Source organism: Sceloporus undulatus, chromosome 1 (assembly GCF_019175285.1).
Source record: "Sceloporus undulatus isolate JIND9_A2432 ecotype Alabama chromosome 1, SceUnd_v1.1, whole genome shotgun sequence".
NCBI lineage: Eukaryota > Metazoa > Chordata > Lepidosauria > Squamata > Phrynosomatidae > Sceloporus > Sceloporus undulatus.
Window position 1 is genome coordinate 203,194,152 of NC_056522.1, and position 23,318 is coordinate 203,217,469.

At 37.7% G+C, this 23,318-nt stretch overlaps 1 protein-coding gene across 2 annotated transcripts in view; it reads left to right on the forward strand.

Annotated features, from left to right (window-relative positions):
• SESTD1 (SEC14 and spectrin domain containing 1) overlaps positions 1-23,318 on the forward strand; it is a 67,195-nt gene that overhangs the window by 18,189 nt on the left and 25,688 nt on the right. For both annotated transcript variants that reach the window (XM_042437467.1, XM_042437476.1), the window contains exons 3-6: positions 6,462-6,570; positions 9,331-9,421; positions 11,699-11,812; positions 23,116-23,229. In XM_042437467.1, the coding sequence (XP_042293401.1) occupies positions 6,462-6,570; positions 9,331-9,421; positions 11,699-11,812; positions 23,116-23,229 (428 nt within the window). The remainder of the gene's footprint in view (positions 1-6,461; positions 6,571-9,330; positions 9,422-11,698; positions 11,813-23,115; positions 23,230-23,318) is intronic.

A 23,318-nucleotide genomic window follows, 5' to 3' on the forward strand; every position in this document is an offset into this window, starting at 1 on the left:
GGATTGAATCTCTCTGTGGTAATTTAACCCTATTGACGTTCACATTACCATTTGTATCAATTTAAAATGGATGAAAATGCCATTTCGATTGTTCTTGTTTTGTTTTTTTTAAATGTCATTTAAATTATATGCATCTACATCATACTATTTGGGTGATACTTTTCCGGTCTAGTTCAACATTAAGCTGCATTCTCGTATTGTATAGTATAGAGGAATTGTTAAGTGTGCAAATTTCAATAATGACTACTGGTGTGTGAATTGATGCCATGCCCTTCACCACCTCACAGGATGGCAATGGCAAGCCCCTCCGAAGAACCCTTGCCAAGAAACCACCGTGATAGATTCGCCTTAGAGGGCTCCCCCCGCCCCCCCGTCAGCCTTGAAGGATGGACTTTGCAAGCCCCTATGAAGAAACCTTGCCAAGAAACCCCTGTGATAGCTTTGCCTTGGAGGGATTTCCCCCCCCCCCATCAGTCTTGGGGAATGGTAATGGCAAGCCCCTATGAAGAAAATTTGCTGAGAAAACCCCATGATAGGGTGGCTCTAGGGTCACCATAAGTTGGAAACAAAGGCAAACAACACAGAGAGCAGTGGCAACCACGCAGTAGCAACAGTGCACATACGTTTATTTATTTATTTTTAAAAAATCCACTCTTTCATCATGTTCCCAAGAGAACACACACACACACACACACTGATTTTTGAGTGCTCTAGGAATCAGCCATTGGCAGTGCAGATGAATTAAAGAGGACAAATTCACTGGTAGAAGAGGGAAAAAAACTGGGCAGCGCTTTAAAGGGACAGCTCTCAGAGGCATGGGAAATTTGAATCTGAACACTTTCTGATGCTAACCTGAGGAAAATGGAGGCAGGAAAGGACATACCAACCACATTTATGGAGACGGATTTTTCACACCACAGTGGCACTTCGCAGGGAAGCCAAAATCTGTGGGATGGGTATGTCCTGTCCCTCAACACATAAACCCTCCCTCGTGAGTGCACTGAATGGGATTGACATCATGTTCCCATTTGCTGCTCCTTAAAAAACAACAACATGGTTCTTTTAAAAAGACGTACTGGAAGCTCCGCATACAAAAGAACCAGTTTAACTGGGCTTTGCATTGCCCCCCCCAACCCCACCACACATAATTTGATTGGGGTAAGTATGACCGCCCCCCCCTTTTAACCCGGTTTCAATACTGGGTTAAATTGTAGTATGAATGAGGCTCAAAAATACTGTTGATACGTAATGGTAACGTAATATGATGCTAGTATAAATCTACATAGAAGTTTATCAAACGAGGCTTGAAGTTTGTACACACTGAACCATCAGAAGGCAAAGATGTCAGTATCTCAACTACTTGTGGACAATTTTAGATTTTGGAATAATTCAGATTTTGGAATTCTGGATAAGGGATATTCAACCTTTGTCTGAAGTGTCCTGTTTAAATATTGATTTAATACTTAATAGTGCTTTTTCTCATAACCAAAGATCAAAATTGTTAAAACTGTTTTGAAGAATAGGTTGCAAAACTGCATTGCTAGAGGTTAGTATACTGTATATGCCTTGGCAACTGGTTTCCACTGCCCTTTGCCCATGTTACATTGCCAGGGGATTCATACTGTGGTCAGCTTCTCCCTCTGTGCATTGTTTCTTGACATGTTCGTGGCAAAAGCATTTCTACTGCCAGACACAAGAGCCTGAGGTATGAGCAAGATATGGAATGAAGACTGGGGAAAGGGGCATGTCTTTCAGTAGAGAGAAGAAAAACATGGCCTTCCAGACCCTGCTGGATGCTACTCTCATCAGCAGTACCAGCATAGCTGGTTGTGAGAGATTATGAGAATTGAAACATAGAAACATCTGTCAGGCCACACATTCCCCCCCAACTGTTGCCTTAAATGAACGGTTGGACCTTGGCAGCAATGGGAGGGCTGCTGAATTGTTCTGTGCACCTTGCCTGGAGCAGGACAAGGAAGGCCAACCTTAGCATTTTGGTGCCTTTATGCTTGAAGGTCTTTTGTAAAAGCAAGCATTTCATTTTACTTTTTTAAAACAACATTTCTTCATTTTCTGCTAGACATATTTTCTTATTGTCTTTAAAACCTGTGCAGTAAATGAACAGTGTTGGAAGATAATTAGTTATAATTTAATAAGAGTTCTTTTTTATAAAAAAATATATCTTAAAATCAAGAGTAGAATAGAACAGAGGAGTCAAATGACCAGCAGGACAGCTCTTTTGCTGCCAAAGACATTTTACAGCATGTTTTCCTGGCAGGCTTTAAATATATAGCTTTTTGGCAATCATTTTCATTCTGACCATGGAACGTTCCACCTGTTGCAAACACTTGACTGCAAAAAACTGACATCCCTGATTCTCTCTACTGCAGCCTTTTGTGTTCCATAGTGTCTAGAAGGTTCTTCACCCTTTGTAGATGTGTTTTGAAGGTGTAAGGGACTGCAGTGTGCATAAGGAACCAGTGAGCTGTTCTTTTGTACATGCTTTCTGCTCACATGAAGTCAGCATTTGGTTACAACCCATTATTTATAATATGAATCTAGGATCCATTGTCCAACACATTTCTCTCCTTCTTTTCCTGGCATAATTTTAGAGTAACCCCTTTAAAAGCAACCTTTAATATAGTGTCAGATATTGTATTTTTAAATTTTCTTTTATGAACCTTCTTTGTCTTCCTGTACGAATAATATAAAATGTCCAGGGGAGGGGGGAAACCTAGTTTTTGTTTCATTGTCCAAACAAACACTTATTGAAAAAGAAAACACTTACGACTGCAAGATGTACAATAAGAGGAAGGTAAATACTATTTCCTTAAGCATGCTTAGCTGTTTCAAGTTATGGAATCAATATGATCTTGCTCTTTTGAACAATGCAGTCATTTCCTCTTCCTGCACCTGCTGTTTACTGTTGGTTGAATTCCTGTTCCCTGGGAGGAGATGAGGTATAGGCAAGCTCTTTCAATAGCTGATGATTAAACCTTGGCGTTTAACTGGTGATATCTCAGCAGTTAGGTTTGGTTTTTGCTTTTTTTCTATAAGGGTGGATTGGCAGTGCAAGAGAGTCATTTCTCTCTCTGTTTGCCATGTCACTAGTTGTAGGAAGATTTAAACAGAGGCATAACATTTTGAAACCAGACAAGCTTTTATCAGTATTGCTAGTACCAAGGCTATTATACTAGGATCATACCACTTAAGCTTGTTGTAGGGATCATAGCATATGTATGAACTTTGCAATAAAACTCGTTTCCCATAGAAAGCTAGCAAATGGAAAAAGTGTTATGGGAGCGAAGATTTCAATTCTGCAATCTCTCATTTGTTGAGGTATTGTGGTTTCAGGAGGACTCTGTATCATGGATTGTATCTGATGCTCTCCCTCTGCACTTGGATTACTCTTTGATCCTGGGAGGGTTCTGCCAGTGGGGAAGAAAAGAATTATCATTGTTTCCCCTGCAGCTCCCTATGTTTCCCACTCCTAGTTTTGCTCCTGGGGATTGTGATATCCTTTCAAGTTGATGGTATACAAGAGGGAAGGCACTAACACTGGCTAAAAAACAGTGAAAATTACCTAGGGAGTAGTGTTGTGCACCTTGTTTGTTTGTCATCTCTTTTTTAAAAAAAGAATCTTGGAAGTCTGGGTTAAATGAGGGAGATGGGATTCTGATTATCTTTTTAGCATTTATTAGACAATCAGCTTTCATATTGAAAATCAGTTTTTGGTGTCTTTACTATAGTGCTCATCACAAATCACTGATGACAAAATGTTGTATTTAACATTCATATTTCTCATTTTTAAAAAGCTCATAGTGCTTCACATATGTAATTTGATTTTACCTTCACAAACATTATCATCTGAGGCAATCCAGTACAATTATCCATCACTTCCTTGAGATTAGAAGATGGAAAAGAGAAGTACAGCTGCATGTCATCAACATATTGATGACACTTCAAGTGTTATTGCCTAGCCACCCGCTTGTGTGTCTTTGCTTGTAGGACCTTGAAAGCAAGTAAACACGACAGAGAGAGGCAACCACACATTCCCTACTGTATTCTTCTAAAAGTTGAACCAATGCTGTGTCCATCGCGCTCTTCTTTGTCCTTTTCTCCTCTGTCTCCCATGGCATCTGGGAGAAGGAGAACAACAAGATGCCTCTGCCATTTCAAACAGTGCTATTTTTGAACCTTAAAAACAAGGGCAGCTTGCTAAGGTTCAGAGGAAGACAGCATTGACTCTCTGACTGTGTCCACCCAGTAGCTTGCTCCAGATTTCCAGATGGATTCACCGAGTGGCTTCATGTAAAATCTTCATCGAAGATTTTGGCTCTAGTTGTGGGCATAGTGTATGTAAGATGACTTGAAAAGGGATAACCAGGCCACTTTCAGAGCAGCTTGACAGAGTTTTCAAGAAAAACCTCTCTTTGTTCCCTAGTTCAGTTAAGTTTGAAGTTTTAAGATCCTGTAAGTTGGTCTTTGAAGTTTTGCTCCTCAAAACCTCACACATCCTTGTGGTTATACCTTCTGATTAATTCAGTTTAAAACAAAGGTAAATCTCAAATATATACCCGAATTTTTATCCTTTGCTTCCATTTAACAGACTGCACTTATACTGGTCTGTGAATAAAAATGTACTCTAGTTTAAATGTAAAAAACAAGTCTGATAATTCTCAATTTAAACATATTAAAAACTCTTTCTTGAAGTAGATTAGATTGGTTTGCTGCAAAGGATACAGAATGCTTTGTTCTCTGTACAGTTGGTCCTTCTTATACATGGATTTTTTATACACGGATTCAAGCACCCATGGTTTGAAAATGTTCAAAAAAAGTATAAATTTCAAATATCAAACCTTGATTTTCCATTTTTTATAAAGGACACCATTTTGCTATGTCATTATGTTTAATGGGACTTGAGCATCCACAAATTTTGTTATCCACGGGGGATCTTGGAACCAAACCCCAGCATATAACAAGGGTCCACTGTACTTGCTTTTAGAGGTTGCTTAATGAACTATGGTGTTCACTCTGTAATGAAGTGACATTTCTGACAAAAATAGTAATGGTAGAAATAGGATTGATTCCCCATTACCTTCCTGTAGGGTTCTGAAACTGTTGGGCATAAAAAATGTCCCATTACCTTTATATAAAGCAGCTTTAACATAGATTTGGTCCTCTTGGCTTTTTTTTTTTTTTTTTTAGAAACACCTTGTGAAGGATGGAAATAAATATTATAATGTCACTGGACTGAACGTGCCATACTAAAGTATATTTCCACAAGATGTTGTTCTCTTTTATAACCATAGTAATGAAGCCATATTTAGCAGGCTATAACCTGATTTTTCTGCTGATTCATGCTTTATGATGTCTGCAGTCATGGAAGATGTTTTTGTCCCACCTACAAAAATCTAGGAAATGGTTTTCTTTAATCTAAAAGTTTGATTTAGTGGTGGCTGAACTCATTTCACTCTGATTTGGAACTGGGCCAGCAATTAACAACAATCATTGGGGAACAATTAGGAAACAAATCAGTGTTTTGTTTATATTTTGTTCAAGTCCTAAACACCAATAATGGCAAGCAGGATTCTGGGAACTTCAGGCATTCCCAGAGAAGCTTTCCATCCTTGGGATAAAGGCGCTGTGAAATTTCTAAGCATGTCTCATCAAACACTAGGAAATTTCCTAACCAAAAAGACTTACAACTTTTGCAAAAGCTTCTCACATTTCAAATATCTTTCCTGACATCTCTATTTTATAGCCTTTTCAGCAAGTCTTTCCTCCCTCGGTTGTATTAAAGGCAGGTTGCAGCATTGACAAGTTGCGACAGATGTGTTTTTCATTCAAGACTTTTAAATAGTGTGCTAGTAACTAGTTACTGTGGTTTACACATTTATCATGGTATTGTAAGTTTTTTTTAATTCACATATTTATATTTATAGGCCATATTTGAAAAATAAGCTCCCCCCCCCCCCCGAAAGCAGCTGGCCATCAAAATATTAAGAAAGTGTAATGTGACCTCAAATTAAATTCTTCTTTTGGAAGCAGGTTGGGGAGATTTTTTTCCCATTTGATAGGACTGCACATAATCACTGTCTAAAACAGAATGTCTTATGTGATCAGATTAATGGCTAATCTTTTGGAAATTTAGGTTATGTGCCCCACTACACTAGTGAAGAATTAAACAGAACTCTCTCTGAAGTTAAGCCTGATCTGAAGCCATGTGATTATGCTAGCACACACTGTGTCTATTTTAGTCTTTGTCACATATCTTGGCTTACAATATCATTGCCAAAAGGACACTTTGTACCAGGTCTCTATGCAGCATTTTTCAAAAGTATGAGAATTTGGCTCATTCTAAAAAAAAATCAGTTTTAGTGGCAAGTATGATAAATAGTTGATAGCATGGCATTTCCCCCTGGCAAAATGCAAAACTTAAAATTCTTCTGTTTTTACAGGTGGGAAGGATCGAAGAAGTGGCCTCATTCTGACAATTCCATTATGCCTTGAACAAACAAATATGGATGAACTGAGTGTCACCTTGGACTACCTGCTAAGCATTCCAAGGTGACTCAATGATTGTGGCTCTAAAGTGCTTTCTATTATCATAGTATTTCTAAACAAAATATGTTTTTTGATTACATCTCATTATATTTTCTTGAGATGAGGGGATAGATAGAAGCCTTAAAATGGTTTGTGCCTCGGATATAAATACTGTTTGGAAAGCCCTAGGAAAGAATAATGAAACACACTTTGTTGTCCTTGAGCACTTGCTGATTAGAATCACTTCTCTCTTAGTTCTGAAGTACAGATACAGATAAGTTGTACTGGAGTGTTCTAACATTTCAAATGTGGATAATATGTTACTTTGAGAGATATAGAATGCTCAGCAAGGATGTTGATGCTGTTAGAATTGGGAATGTATTTTTCAAACAGTCGTGTTGATGTGAGACTAAATATGGGCACAGATATGTCAAGTGAGACATCAAAGTTTGTGGAGTTCTGATTCTTGGGACAGCAATGCCTGTTGGATGTTTGCATCATCTACACCTCTTAAAGGCAGAGCACCTGTGTGGGGAGAAAAGTGGTAAAGAAAATGATAATAGGGAGCATGAAACACATTGAGCTACAGGTTGCAACTTTAAATGTTCTATCCAAGGTGCTGAACACTGGGAGAGGGTGGGGCCGAGTTCAACTCTTTGAAGGGTACCTTTGGGTCTTGGACTAAAACTGGACTAGATTAATCTGCCCACATTGGGCCCATCAGGCACTGCTGCTAGAGTTACTTATCTCCCCACCCCCCAGTATATAAAAATGCTGCCATTTTGACATGTTGTGTTCCTTTTGAAATAGTTCTTTGTCATGCCCTTGTCTGTCTCCTGCCATCATAACTCATAGCAGCTTAACGTACATTACTTGTAACATATTACTTTGGAGTCTGTTTCATAACAAGGAATGTGCAACTTCTTTGTGATGCAGCAAAGTTAATTCATTTCCCTAGCTCTGATTTAGAGTGTGTTTTTCCTCTATAATATATATTCATAACAGAAAGTACCAAATGGGAAAAAAACCAAAACTTCAAGACAGTTTGTTCTCATTCTTTTTGTAAAACAAAATCTAAGACATCCTTGGGGTTTGAAACAAATTGCTAATTTTATTTATTTATTTATTTATTTATTGGAAGCACATGTAATTTTTTCAGTAGTTTGTCTTTTGTGCCCCCCTTCCATATATCTTGAAGTAACGTCTCCCTAATTCCCGTGATATTGGTTTATTTTATCTAAATATTTAGAATGCAATTCTAGATTTGTTTTAAAACAAGGATGGGGCGGGGGACGTATGGCCCTTCACATGTTTTCTGGATAGCAATTCCCATGAGCTCTAGCCAGGACTGCCTGTGGTAGGGCATAGTAGGGGTTGCAATCAAGGCCTCACATTCCCCATCCTTGCTTTGGAGGAAGAAGCAGAATATATGTACAGTTGACACTGAAATAATAATAATAATAATAATAATAATAATAATAATAATAATAATAATAATAATAATAATAATAATAATAATTTTATAGCCCGCCCAGTCACTAGGAATCCAGGCGGGTTACAACAGTAAAAATGTATTAGAAATACAATAAAATACTAATCGATCCCTTCTCAACCCCCTCCCCAATATTAAAACTACAATTAAACAATCAAAGTTTAAAACCAATAAAATGCTATACACCATTAGGTTAAAATTGCTGCATGTCTTTGGCAGAGCTGTTTTTCATTATTTTACATGTAAAGCACCATATATATTGCACTATATAAATAAACAATGATAATAAATGATAATAATAACTGCTTGACAAGTCAGACAGTTGTAGATGTGTCATTATGTCCTGTTTGAAGGCAACTCCTGTGTGGAGAAAAAGCCTGCACCCTGGGCTAATCAAATAGTCCTTTCAATGTCCCAGAAAAATAAGGGTTGCTTCTAATATACCCGTTGTTGCTGTAGAAGTGCCCTCACATGGCTGTGCAATTCTGACATGCCATGGAAGAATCTTGATCCTTTCACGGTTCCATGGGCAGTATCTGTTTCTTGGCTCACGTGGCAAGAATGCTACAGCAGTGGCTTAGCAATACATAACACAAGACCACAATGGTTTGACTGAGCACCCTATTTCTAAGCCAGTAGTATAAGCAGAGTTGCATAACTATAAGTCTTGATCTTCAATTGATGCTTTTTAGTGTAACATACCTTGTTCATTTTTCTGTTGAACCTGTAAAATAAAACATTCATTATAAGTGGGCAAAAAGATGGTTTGTAGGGGTTGAATGTTTTGTTACTCAAAAAAGTCCCATGAATTTGGGTCCCCCTATAAAAAACCCTCTGGTGTAACAGGATGCTGCTTTGGAAATAAATGGGGAGAAAATGTCATTACATCTTTTAAAAAGATTGAAAGGAAGGGAGTACAGTGGTGCCTCGGGTTACGAAAGTAATTCGTTCCGCGGCCGCTTTCGTAACCCGAAAAGCCTTCGTAAGCCGAAATGCCATAGGTGCTAATGGGGAAAAGCCGCGTTTCGTGCGAAAAAGCCGAAAAAAGCACCAAAAAATTTTTTCGTAACCCGAATAAACATTCGTAACCCGGAACAATTATTTATTATGGGATTTTTTCGTATCCCAAAAATTTCGTAACCTGGGTATTTCGTATCCCGAGGTACCACTGTAGTTTCTTTTGGCAAGATAGCTTAATCAAGTCAGTAACAGATAAATACTGCCCTGTGACCTGAATAGTGCCCTGTGTTTGTATTCATTTTATTTAATTTTATCTTATTTCATTTTTGCAGTGAAAAATGTAAAGCCAGAGGGTTTACTGTTATCGTGGATGGCAGAAAATCTCAGTGGAATGTTGTCAAGACTGTTGTGTTAATGCTACAGGTAAGGGCTTTTTCCCCACAAAATTAAGTTTTGTTTAGATTAATATATGTCTATGCACAGCATTTATACATTGATAAAATCCAGTAGCTTTATAATGACCAAGTATGATTTGTTATTTGTGCAAACAGAAGTGAGCCTCACTCTATTCTTCCAGGACAGGGGGAAGTCATGTGAAGCTTTTGTTTACATTTGTTTATGTAGAGGGAAGCTATGGGGCTTTTTTTTGGGGGGGGGGGGAAGTGCAATCAAAAACTTCAGATTTCCCTGCACAGACTTGCTTTCCCTTTTGCTACACACTCAAATGTATAACGAGGAACAATATTTATTGTGCTTGAGCTGGATTGGTAATTCACAAACACTTTTATTTTTGTGTTTTTAAAGATATTTATATTCCTTGATTGGTAGCTGGTCTAGTCCAGGGATGGGCAACGTGACCATCCAAACGCTGGACTGGAACTCCCATCAGCACCCATCATTTGTTGTATTGGCTGGGGTGGGTGAGTGTTTTGAGGCTGGAAATACTGAGGAGTCACAAATTGTCCACCCCAGCCTAGTCACTACTTCCTCAGAGATGAGAGCTCTGTCTTGCATGCCTGGAAAGATGCACTAGATAAAAGAATTGTCTATTACTTGTCATTGTCAGGAAAGTATTCTGTAGAAAGCAGAAAGATAAGGGCTTCCATAAAGGGGAATCAACCTCCACTTTTTGGAGTTGTTTGTATCCTGAGGAAGTGCAATCATTTTAGGACTATGCTATCCAAATGCTATGAGAGCCATGGGACATCATCCCTTTCTGCTTCATGTACTGTACTTTCTGCATGCCAGGGACTCAAAGTGTTATTTTTTAATGTGTAGACTTTTGAGAGGTCACCAGTACTCTTCATTTTTGATACCACCTGTGCCAAGGTGATTATAGTTTAGTTAGAATTTCTAGATATCTTAAATAATTGCGCCTAATGGTACAGACAAAAAACATTTTCCTGTTCCTTTTATAAAATCAAATAAAGTCAATGTAGTATCTAACTTTTAGATTTTGTTTTTTGCAATTCCTTTTTCTACCGGTGGTTTATTTTTGGTTTTATGATGTTTATATCATTCCCTAATATCCTGTGATGAAGGGGGGTTTAAAAATACCTTCAATAAGTAAATAAATAATAGCAGAGTTGTGTGTTTTCTTATTTGTTGCAAAAAATGGGAAAGGATACGTTTTAAAATTAACTAAGGAGAAAGAAAAAAACATTTTTCCATGGATGGAGAGCAGGCGTTAAGGCTGCATTGGAAAATTAATGCTAAAATTGCTTATTTTTAAATAATACTTGAATGAACTGTCCTTTGCTTTAGACTGAAAAATAGGACAACGCTTTTATCCCTCTTGGTTTTATGAAAATTTCCAACAGATGTTGGCTTAATGAGGTTTAACATTTTGACCCCAAACCATTTTTTGTCAAGTGGCAAGACATATTGCTTTCCTTTTTTTCCTCATTCTGTATGAATGCTCTTTTACCAGACATGTGCTGCCAAGGTCACTGAATAATAAGCACTTTGTTCCTGCTGTCTGCCTATTTAACATGTTATGTGTGTGTCCACATAAAATAGGCTAAATCTGAAAAGCAAGTTTTAGGCAAAGGATAACAACTGAACCACAAGTAATTCCAAAGAGTTCTCATTTGTGAAGTGATGCTCTTGTTTTGGTTAAAAGAGTGGAGTGAAGCTCCTTATGATCTCTCATGTAAAGAAATCTACATGATCTCTCATGTAAAGAAAAAGATGTGCATTTTACAGCTGCTGCCTAGGAAATGAATTAATGAATACCCAACAAACAATTTTACCTTATATGTAAGAGATACTTGTACTGCATTCCTATATGTTGAACTACACGGAATGACATCCAGTTGAACTCAGTGGGGCTTATTCCTGAGTAGACATGTATAGGATTGATTGCTTAAAAGAGTGCTTTGAAATTATTCCAAGTTGCCCATGGACTCTGTCTCGCTCATTGTGATTGACTTTATGTTCTGCTTCGAGAAGCAACCTGTTAAGTTTCAGATTTGCTGTCACAACCTTTTTCATTACTGAAGTACTAGGAATAACATTCAGGAGCATAGCAAATTTTCTGTGTAGAAGCTAATTACATACAGTGACTAATGGGTTACCTATCTTCTGTATATGATAAGGAAGAATATAATTACATGAGTTTTAGCCAGTTGGAGCATGAATGGAAACATGATGTTCTGCAATAACTGACAATTCTGTGTTTGTTATCTTGCATCTTCTTAGAATGTTGTTCCAGCAGAAGTATCACTTGTCTGTGTAGTAAAACCAGATGAATTCTGGGACAAGAAGGTTACACATTTTTGCTTTTGGAAAGAGAAGGACAGGCTTGGCTTTGAGGTAAGTATATCTCTATTTTTACTTGTTAGGGTTGAGTACTGTTGTTAATCTACAACCACATGCCATATTCCTTGTAAAAATGTATAGCCTCTCATCTGCAGAACAATTGTTGAACGTCTCATTAGATCTCACAATAAAGGTTTTTCATAACAGTGACTTTGGCACCACTATGTCAGATTCATCAGTAACTGACATAACTGACTCCTTGGTCCTTCTAGAACTGTAAATTAGTCTTTCCATTTTTGGGGAAGAGAGCCATGTAAAAGATAAGCTATCACTGCTGTGAATTTAGCCATCTTTTGTTCTTATTTATCAGTATTTCAGGCATTTTTAAATATGATTTTTTAAAAATGTGCATCACAGCCTATTGTTGCCAATCAAGCAAGTTGTCAGGGATCAATCACACATTCAGCCACTTCACACTTTCTTAGAAGTCTCTGTCTTTCCTCTCCTTGTGCCATCATCTTCTTCTGATATTAATGAACTACACAACACAGTGTCAACATAATTACCCTTTACAGAATGGGGGTCAGGCTGTGAAATCTATGTTTGCATTTCTCCTGTCTAAGAAATAAACAGGCATTTCCTTTTAATACTTGGGCTGAGGTGGAAAGGTAGTACTTCATAAGTAACTTCTGCTCTAATATAGAGGTGGAGAGTAGAGACTGAAATGTTGGCATATTCCATCTGACTTTTTCCTTAAGCAGTTTTGGGGTGCTTATATAGAGAATATAGCTTTTTACCTGGGAAATGATTCTTCTGGGCTATTGTTGTTGTATGCCTACTTGTCATTTACAACTTGTGGCAATCCTGAAGCAACCCTAGCATGGGTTTCCTTGCAAGATTTGTTCATAAGGGGTTTGCCATTGCCTTCCTCTGAACATGAGAGTGTGTGACTTGCAGAAGGTCACCCACCCAATGAGTTTCCATGGCTGAGTGGAATATTCAGACTCTTACACCTTGCTGGACTGTAGATTACCAATTATGTTAACTGCTAGGATACCATTTAGTTAACACAAGAAGTGCTAGCAGTTTCAAATATGTCTCTGTACTAAATATAAGGTGCTGCTATAGCTGTATCCCCACAAAATGGGTAGTTTGCTAGTGGGTTCTGCCCTCCCCAGATTGCACCTGCTTATGCAGCTAATTTAGTTATGTAGTTATAATAGGAGTTTAATTACACATAAACAGATGTGACTATTGCTATTGATAGTAATAAGGCAAATTAGTGAGGGAGAAATTAAACCTAATTAGAAAAAAGTAATCCTCTTGTTTTTATACTTCCTATTATTTGAACCATCTTTTAGGCCATGTGACATGGAAATCTTGGCACCTAGTTCAGTATAAATGCTAATATTGTAAGCTTGGGTATCCACAGTTCAAATTGCTTTAAGCCATGAACTTGTTCACAGATGTTATTTATCCTGATCACTCTCACCCAGATGGTTTGTATCTGAAATCCGATGATAATACAGTGGGCCCTCCACATTTGCTGGGGTTGGCGCACAGGATCCACAGGAAAGTGGGAAAAGCTCAAATAAAAAACACTATTTTTTTACCTGAGAGAACATTTCTCTAGGAATCTCTAGGTCCTTCAGGGAAATTCTGTGGTCAAGATCTGCCAGGAGAACCTAGGAACACAGAGCAGACAATATAGTTTGAGTTCTGTACATACATTATAATGGAAATTGTCCAAGTGTGAAATCAAGTGGGTCCTATGTAGCCACAGATACTGCATTTATGGATTCAACCATCCACCACTTGAAAATATTTGGGGGGGAGGGGGAAGCAAAACTTGATTTTGCCATTTTATACAAGGCACACCATATTACTTCACCACTGTATATAAAGGGACTTGAGCATCCATGGGGGGGGGGGCTGGAACCAAACCCCAGCATATACCAAGGGCCCACTATACAGTGGTACCTCGGGATACGAAATACCCAGGTTACGAAATTTCCGGGATACGAAAAAATCCCATAGGAAATAATTGTTCCGGGTTACGAATGTTTTTTCGGGTTACGAAAAAAATTTTGGTGCTTTTCGGCGCTATTTCACACGGAATCGCGGCTTTTCCCCATTAGCGCCTATGGGTTTTCGGCTTACGAAGGCTTTTCGGGTTACGAAAGCGGCTGCGGAACGAATTATTTTCGTAACCCGAGGTACCACTGTATAGTGAACATCATGTCTGATCTAGTCCTGTGATGATGTAAATCAGTTCGTGTCCTTAAATACACTGGCATGGTGAAATGGTGTTCCTTACATAAAATATATTTTTGAATTATTTTCAAGCCGTAGATGGTTGAATCAGTTTATAAAAAATCCATGGATATGGCAGGCCAACTATAAATTACCTAGGATACCTCTTGGTGCTCATGTTGAGTCACAAGAACTTTGCAGTAGGTTTTTTTCATTGAGTTTAATCCAGTTTTGCAGGTTCTGTTGTGAAACACACTAAAAACGCTGTTATACTGAGACACTAGTGTTTACCAATATGGTGCAACTTTTCACCATGGTAACGTGGTATATAAACTCGAGTGAACAAATTCATAGATTTTGAAAGTGTAGTGGAAAGCAAGAACCTATGCCACTGGACCCGTGCATTATTACTTGTATTAATTATAAAACTGTAGGTTTATATAGTTCAAAATTTATCTCTAATAGAATTTTCCCATCGTGACTAATCAGTGCTCTTACTAAGATTTGACACTGAGATCTTTCCAGACAAAATAGCAGATTGCCTAAAGTAAAAATCTGATGTACTAATGAGTCTGGGATAATATCCAGATTCTAGCACTTTCAGAAAATGTCAGCAGTTTTTATTATTTGACTGGAAGGATTGATTCAGTACTAGCCATTTAATTATAAAAATGTATTTAATTAAATTTGGTTTAGAGTATTTAATTAAGAATGTTGTTGTAGCCATGTGGATAATTTCTGTTTCCATAGCTGTATCTTGCTAAGAATATGAAATCCTTTGAGCTTACATTATACAAAATTACTTACACTAAAATTTAGAAGTGTTGGTTTCAGTAACTGAGTTATAGTGTAGGGTTTGTTTGTTTTTTAAATGCAGGAAACTAAAAATCTAATTATTGGGAGTTTTTTCCCCATGGCAATGAGATCACACTGCAGATCTTTTCAAGAGAAAAGTATGGAAACCTGTGCCTGCAGTTCAGAAGAAAAGAGAGTGCTTTTGCTAGACCTATTCACTGACCATATATATGTTAAGGTGGTGTGTTCTATGTCCTACCATTACAGAAATATCAAATTGTTCTCATGCTATGTTAAACCAATTATGGAGGCAATTTCATATTAAAGAGCCGTGAGAGATTGTTAGATGCACCAGCCTTCCCTAGATGGAAGTGGAGCAGCTTCACTGTTGTTGTTGCTTCCCTACTATAAAGCTGTGGTGTCTCCCATGTCAATGGAACAGTGAAACCCACCCAACCAGGCTTTAAAAAACCTCTCTAGGGTGCCTGAACCCTATTCCTGAATAAGTTAAGTACCTTGGCCAGCTCCTTTAAAGCTAGCCATGACCTGGAATGGAGTCCTAGCCACACTGACCTGAGAGCCATCTTCTGCCACTGCTATAAACTGTGCTGTGATGATGGGTAAGCAATGTTGTAATTGTGGCATGTTAGTGAAGGCTATCACATACATATACATATAGCACATACATCCCCATTCCTAAAAAGAGAGATACAAAAGAGTGCAGCAACTGCAAGATCATTACATTAACTTCCCACACAAGCAAAATCATGGTTAAAATTTTGCAGCAGAGTGAGAAATCTCAGAGGTGCAAGTGGGGTTCACTAGAGACTGCTTTGCAAACATATGATGGATAATGAAGCCCACCAGGGAATTCCAGGAGAAAATCAGCATGTGCCTTAAAGACTACAGCAAAGCTTTTGACTTCATAGATCACAAAAATCTATGGAGTGATCTTAAAACCATTGCATTTCATTGACCTGGTGCATCACCTGTAATCAGGAGAGGAAGCTACAGCCAGGACTGAATATGGAGAAACAGAATGGTTCCCAATCAGCATTTGAGATGTGGTGCTGGAGAAGAGGGCTAAGGGTACCGTGGATAGCAAGTAAGACAAATAAATGGGTCCAACAACAGATCAAACCTGAACCCTCTCTGGAAGCCAAGATGACCAAATAGAGGTTGTCATACTTTGGCCACATCATAAGACATGAATCATTGGAAAAGACAATAATTCTAGGAAAGGTGCAGGGCTGTAGAAAGAGAAGAAGACCATATACCCAATAGTTAAAATGTTAAATTGGGGCTGCAGAGCTCCAAAGTTGCATGAGGAACATTTAAAAAGAAAAAAAAAACATGCTGGGTAGGGAGGGCAGAGTTAAGGGAGAGGTTGGGAAGGCAGCGCTATGGTGGCAGCAGCTCACAGTCACAGGAAAGCAAATGAGTGCCATGATGGCAGCAATAAAAGTGATACTTTCCCCTTTTTTCTTTCTTTCTTTTCTTTTTTTTTTTCTTCCTTTTTTCTTTTCTTTTTTGCCATGACTGCAGCAAGAAAGGGCTGGTGTGATAAAGCCCTGGATCAAAGATGCCAGAGTCCTGAATTTGCAAGATTTGAGCAAGGCTCTAAATAACAGGATGTCTTGGAAGTCTTTCACTCTAAGTTGAAATAGCATTGGTGCCATTAAATGTGTAAAGCTGAGTATTGATGAAAAGCCCTGTATATGTACAAAGACATCTTATTATTACTTCACATATTCCAGGGTTATTATTACTTGGAATGTATACTACTACTCAGATTAAGCCATGGATGGTATTAAAAAATCTTTTCATTTCAATTCTCAGTGCTTGTCCCATGTGGTTGGTTTTTTCAAGATGAAGACACTGGATGAATCTTTTAAATATGGCATTGTTTTATCTCTAAAAATTGTTTCAAGTAACTGAAGAAAAATTCAGTGACGCCAGAGAATTGAATGGTTCCTTGTCTTGAAGCTTTCATTAGAAATCGTCTGCTGATTCTTCTGATACATTCCATTTAGTTTTGTTTTGTTTGTTTTTTTAAAAATCTGCCTTTTAATATAAAACTGTTGAATTACTCCCTTTGAAAACTGCAAAGGCAAGAAATATGACCTATTTCCAGTTTCATGAATATGACAGAATTGGGCTTAAAAGATTTAAGTTTGGAAGTGAGAATCATGTAAAACTTAAAAGTATAGAAAGCAAAAATGTGATAAAATATATGATGAATGAATCTTGGCCTTTTCTGTATTTAGAGAAGAAAAAGAGTGAAATAGTGTAAGACATTTTCTGTCTGTTAAGCAGAATTTTGTTTCTTCGATATTTCAGGGAACAGCTCGCTTTCTGACTTGCTAGACAACTGTTTTTCCATTTGGCACATTAGCCATTCATGTTTAATTACAATAAAACATCCAGGAATCTAGAAAGGAAAGTCTACTTATTCACCTATACATAATATTGAAGTCTCAAAGCATGCAGGGTGGTGCCAGCATTTTTGCAAAGCATTTTTGTTTGTGCAAGATATTTGGTTTCCACCTCAGGTTCACTGTATCCCTTCGAGTAAAGCCACAGGAGGGCTCTAACCATACTTGTGAGGTTGGTGCAGACTCTGAATAACTAGCCTACAGTATGCATGGCTACTTTAGAACAAGGATGGGCAACTGTCAGTACTCAGGTGAGGCATTGGCCTCAAAAGGCCATTGGAGGATGCACTGCTTGCTGCCCTCACTGCAATACAATAAAGGTGAGGACTATGGGCACAAAAGATTAATTTCCAGGTCACCTCTTGTTAAACCCCCCCCCCCCCCAAAAAAGCCCCTTCTGGGACTAAAAGGGGCAGGGTGGGGGCATGCCAAAATTGCCCCTCATTTTTCCAGCCCCTCATATTTTCATCCAATATTGGTTCCTCCTGTCCCCCCCAAAATCCACATATACCTGATTCAGGGATTGCTTTATCTGCTTCATGTCTTCCTTATGCTCCACCTTCAAGAAGTTATTGAAACTCTTATTTTCCAAGTTTCATCTGCTCCATCTGTAGTCTTGTCGGTTTTAATTCTAGAATTAATCAATTCAAATCAATTTACTTAACTGATTGCTGTGGTTTTGTCTTTGATTTTGTATCTGCAAACATTTTGACTGCTGTCATGACAGCTATCAAATGGTAGAAAATAATAATTCCTTTTTTGTTGTAGTTAGTCCAGTTCTCACCTAGATGTCCCTGTTTCTTTCCGCCTTCATCAGGTTAATTTGTATTCCATGGACTATGAACCAGAAAATAATCTCCTCCATTCACTTCCTCAGGCAACGCTCACTGATGTCTTTGCCTTTGTCAGGGAGGATACACAATAAAATAAACAATAAATTATTTCCTGCACTCTACTGGATTTAACTGTTTCTATTCAGCAGATTATTTCCAAATCAAATAAACTGGGTTTTCTAGATTTGCTGCATTTTAATTCCTATTCGCTGTCCTTTCTCAGCAGAACTTATAATTGTTATAAAATAAAAAGTGCTATCTTCCTGTTTTAAATCCATTTACATGTGGAGTTGATTTACTCAGTATTTAAATCATACAAGTGTCTATGGCAGGGTACAGATCACCCAAAAAGGGCGGTCTGCCGGCGCCTTGTTTTGCTGCGTGAGGAAGCTGCAGCAGACAAACCGCGCAGCTTCCTGGTGCAGCAAAAAGAACCCACAAAAAGCAGGTTCTTTTTGTGGCGCCATTGTGATGCCATAGTGCGCCAATGGTGCACTCGCAATGTCACAATGGCGTCGCGACGTGTGGACACTAAGCGTCCATCACGTCAAAATGGTGGCACCCATCTGTACAGGGCGTCGCCGTTTTGACATACGGAATACGTACTAGGGTTGCGGGGCATCTGTAAGTGACGCCCCGAGGCAACCCTAGCACATATTCCTTACGTGCTAAAAGGCCCATCTGTACTGGGCCTAAGCTGGAAGTAAAATGTCTCTATCAGCTAGTAAGTTTACTTAGATCTTCAGAATGTTCATTACGGAAGAATGTTGAATGCGCCATTAAAGTCGTTTTGTTGGCTTGAACATGGCAGGAGTGATTAATATCCACTTATGCCTTAGTGCCAATGACAATTGTCACTTTGATGCTAGGAACAGGAATTACACACAAATGAAGCTCCTCTGAGCCTCCTTTACCAGGGAGACAATTCCCTCTGATTGGTTTTGTTCCCAACCAGCTATTGCCCCTGTGGTGTCACTAAAGGGGGCTGCTACACAGGGCCATTTTCAATCTGGAAGTCCCAAAAATTCAGTGGACGTTTGGTAAGAAAGGCAAAGGTATGTCATCTCAGTGAAGCTTTCAATGGGAAATTAGAAGGAAACAGGAATAATCTGAAAAGATCCTAGGAATATAAGGGTCTTCTAAGAGTTTCAGTTGCCACAATTCTTATGTATGCACCATCTACACACATTGGGGCTTCTTTTAACTGTAAAAATGGAAAGGGTGGCTTTCAGAATCTCTGCAAAGCTAGACAAGGGTGCTGAAGATGAAAGATGATAGTGATGAATTTTGTAAACTGGGCTTTACTGTCTTGGGTTGAATTCTTACACCTCTCCAACCATGCAGATGTTGAAATAGCAGTCCTCCATTCTTTTAGGGAGTAATGGGTGATGTTTTGGACCATGGAGGCGAAATCTGGCCTATACCCTTTTTCTCTTGTGTGAAAGAAGCTACAGAAATACCTCCATCCTTGTGGTCCAGGTTACCACAATTGTGTGGAAAGAAGCGGCATTTCAACAACTCCCATCACCTCTGGAAAGAAATCCAAAAATCCATGTTCAGTTCAACAAGTATACATTTTGATTTATACTAAGCACTGAGTATGGAGAAGCTATTCCATATTCTTATATGCTGTTGCCAACAGTTGTGCCAAAACATTAAAGTTAAATAAAATACTCAGAATTAAGTGTTGTTCGGTGATTAATACAGTAATTGTTGAGAACAATACAATTTGCTGCTTCATAATTGAATATGTTATGTGTATGAACCGGTTGTTCATGTGTGTATGTTAGTATTTGCAAGTGATAAATTTTACATTAGTTTTTGCACAATATGCAATATTTTTATACCATATTGTTGAAGAACATGGAAACCCTGCCAGGGTGCTATAATATTATATATTCAAAGAACCAACCTTTGGTATGAGTTTTTCTCTTGAGATCACCAAGTTATAGGTACAAACATAATCCCCAGAGGTGTTTGTTCATTGAATGCAATGGAAACACCATTAATCTCCAGTAAACCTATGATAATTTTACAGTCATTACCATCTAGCTAAAAGTAAACACTTTTATTTTCTACTGATATCAGTGAAAGAAGAGCCAGTGGAAGAGCTTAAATGTCTTTCAGTGATTTCTGTAGGGCCTACAGTATGTAGAGTTAGCTGTATTGTGCCTGTCATCATCATCATCATCATCATCATCATCATCATTATTATTATTATTATAATTATTATTATTATTATTATTATTATCTTCTACAGATCTCTCAGCTTATGGAATAATGGCTGTTGTTGTTGTTGTTGTTGTTGTTGTTTTATGCCTTCAAGGTGTTTCTGACTTACAAGACAAACCTATCATAGAGGTTTCTGGGACTGAGAGTATATAACTCACCCAAGAAAGTGGGTTTCTATGGCCAAGCAGGGATTCAAACCCTGTTCTCCAGAGTCATAGTCCAGTGTTCAAACCACTATACCATGCTGGCTCTTGCTAATAGTATAGTTGTTAATAAAATTGCCAAATACAAGATTCCATGAAGTTTGCATTCCTTTCAAGGTTAAAAAATGTTGCCACTAAACAATTTTCATTAGCAGTAGCAAAATTGCAACTCTCTGATATGTTGGGGAGGAGAGCAGTTAGACTGAAGTTCAACCCTGTCACTACCATTCTTGCTAGCCATGAATAGCACCATGGGGCAGGCATAGGAAACCAAAGGGAAATAAGAGACCTCAGGCATAAATTATTGATCCCGGCCACCATCTGCCCAGTTCTGTCTTCAGTCTCTAAGGAAGTTTAATCTTTTCACTATAAATTGATATTGTATCCTCATCTGTTGCCAGATAATCCATTTGTACCCAGGTGCGTGTGTATGTCTTGTTTAGGCTGAATAATGAAACTAAAGGACAATGCTAAAAGTATATTTACATCTTGTGAATGTGAAATCTAAATTCATGTAAGGGTTTGAATAGCTCTCAGTTGATGAGGCAAAAAGCTGATACAATTATGATCATTAATGTGATTCCTTGGGGAAATTTGTCAGGTGCTTTGAAATATGGATGAAAGAAGGACAGATGAAATCAGAACATAGCTTTTATTGCCTTGTGCTTGAACGATATAGGAATTATTATTTTTTTAAAAAAGCATGGTGTTTAATGAAACTGATCATGAATATATTTAATGATATCTAATTAAGAAAAATCATACTTTTTGATATGATATAGAGGGTAGCACAGGCTTGGGATTAGAGTCAAAAAAGTACTCTGAGAAAATACAAATTTTCAAGTCAGTATTTGAAATAAAGACAGCTGTTGAAAATGTCTTTTGATTATTCAAGGTAATGGTAAACATAATTACAAGAAGAGCTCCAAGCCCACCTTTTTAAAATGTTGGATTAATACACATTTTGCCAAAGGCATTCTTTCCTTATTTTTAAAATCTGACTTGTGTCATTTTCATCATCCTAAAATTGATAATGTGTTTTAGTCTCACATCCTTTTTGATATGTGTGCATTGTCTTAGCCCCACCTCTGCCTCATCGTCTCATACACACATTGCATATCATAGTTCCCTCTTCCTTCATCCAGCCTTTAGGGTGATCACAAACAGTTAGGCCTGCCAAAATTTTGCAAGTTCTTTGGCACTGTTTTCATTTACTCCATCTTTTACATCCTTTGTTACATGTCCCTAAGTTTAGCCTCTGAATTATCCATGGGGCATATCAAAATCCATAATTTTGGCCCCAAAGGTGCCCTTAATTTATACAGGAGCTTAACTTATAGTCAAGAATATATGGTAGTTGGCCTTTTATTAAAGTCTTGATTTTATCCAAACTGCATGTGCTGTGGTTGCACTTTTAAAAATTGGTTTAACAAGTTTTAAAAATTTATAGTTTTTAACTGATAAATGATTTAATATATTTTTAGTATTTTAAAGTTATTATTTATTGTTTCAAACTCGTGTTATTATATTAAGCTGCCCTGAGATCTTTGGCTATAGGGTGGAATAGAAATATTGTAAAATAATTTGATAGTGGACAGATCCTTCTGAAATGGTCATGCAACTGGTTTGGACCTATAAGGTAACAAACATTCCTCCCCTGCTGCCAATTTTCATCTTCTATATTTTGGCAAGAAATTTAAAAAACCCCTTAAATGTTTAATTGTCCGGTTGTGCAAACTAAAGGCATTGTATGCCTGATTGCATACTTGTATACCCTCCTGCAAATATTTTTCTTCAGTAGTGAAGCAGGTTCCATATTTGGCATACCTGGCAGAAAATTCAGCTTCAAAAACCTCTTAATTGTTGAATTCTCAGGTCATTCAAAATAAAGACATGGTATGCTACTTCACATACTTCTGTAACCTAGTGTAAATATTATTCTGCAATAGTAAAGCAGTTTCCTTAGGCTGGAGGCATTTTGAGTGGTTTTTCATGGTACCAAGGAGCTGGCAGAACTCTGTGTTTGTAAAAGTGGTGATTCTGCCAAAGTCTTAGGTTGAGATGTGATATGAAAGTTGGAAGAAGAAGAAGGGAAATGTTTGGCTCTCCTTCAGAAACTTCTAAACTAGAAAAATACACATTTTGCTAATGTGTGTCTGCAAAAAAAAAGAAAGTTTCACAACCTTATTCATACTGCAATATATAATCTATTCTGTTTATGAATATTCCTTTATTAGAAATATTGATAGTGTTCATGTTACTCTGATCTAACAAACTCTAGCTGTCAGTAATTTTCCACAAAATGCTTTGTAAGCTGAATTACTAAAAGATTTTAGGGATTATAAACTCTTGCAATGAACAAAGAGTGTATTACTAAAGGAAATAAAACATTGTTTTGGCATCTTGCATTTTGAAACATTGGCTGTTGCTTCATTCCTAAGTAGCATGCAGGAAAGCATCATATAGGTGAAAAGCTTTTCATTATGAAAGGGAAAACTATTGTAATTTCACTTATTAAAGTCTGCTTTATGATTGAAAGTTTATTATAACATTTAATATTTCAGAGATCTAAGTTGTTGTTAACACTCAGTTTAATGTATTCATAGGTAATTTTAGTATCTGCCAACAAGCTTACCCGATATATAGAACCATGCCAGCTGACAGAAGATTTTGGAGGAAGTCTTGCCTATGATCATATGGATTGGCTGAACAAGAGGCTGGTTAGTTATTTGTTGTTGTTGTAGATTTTTATCTTACTCTTTCAGTAGGCTTTTCATGGGAGATGAGAGTGAAGAAGACAAATTACAAA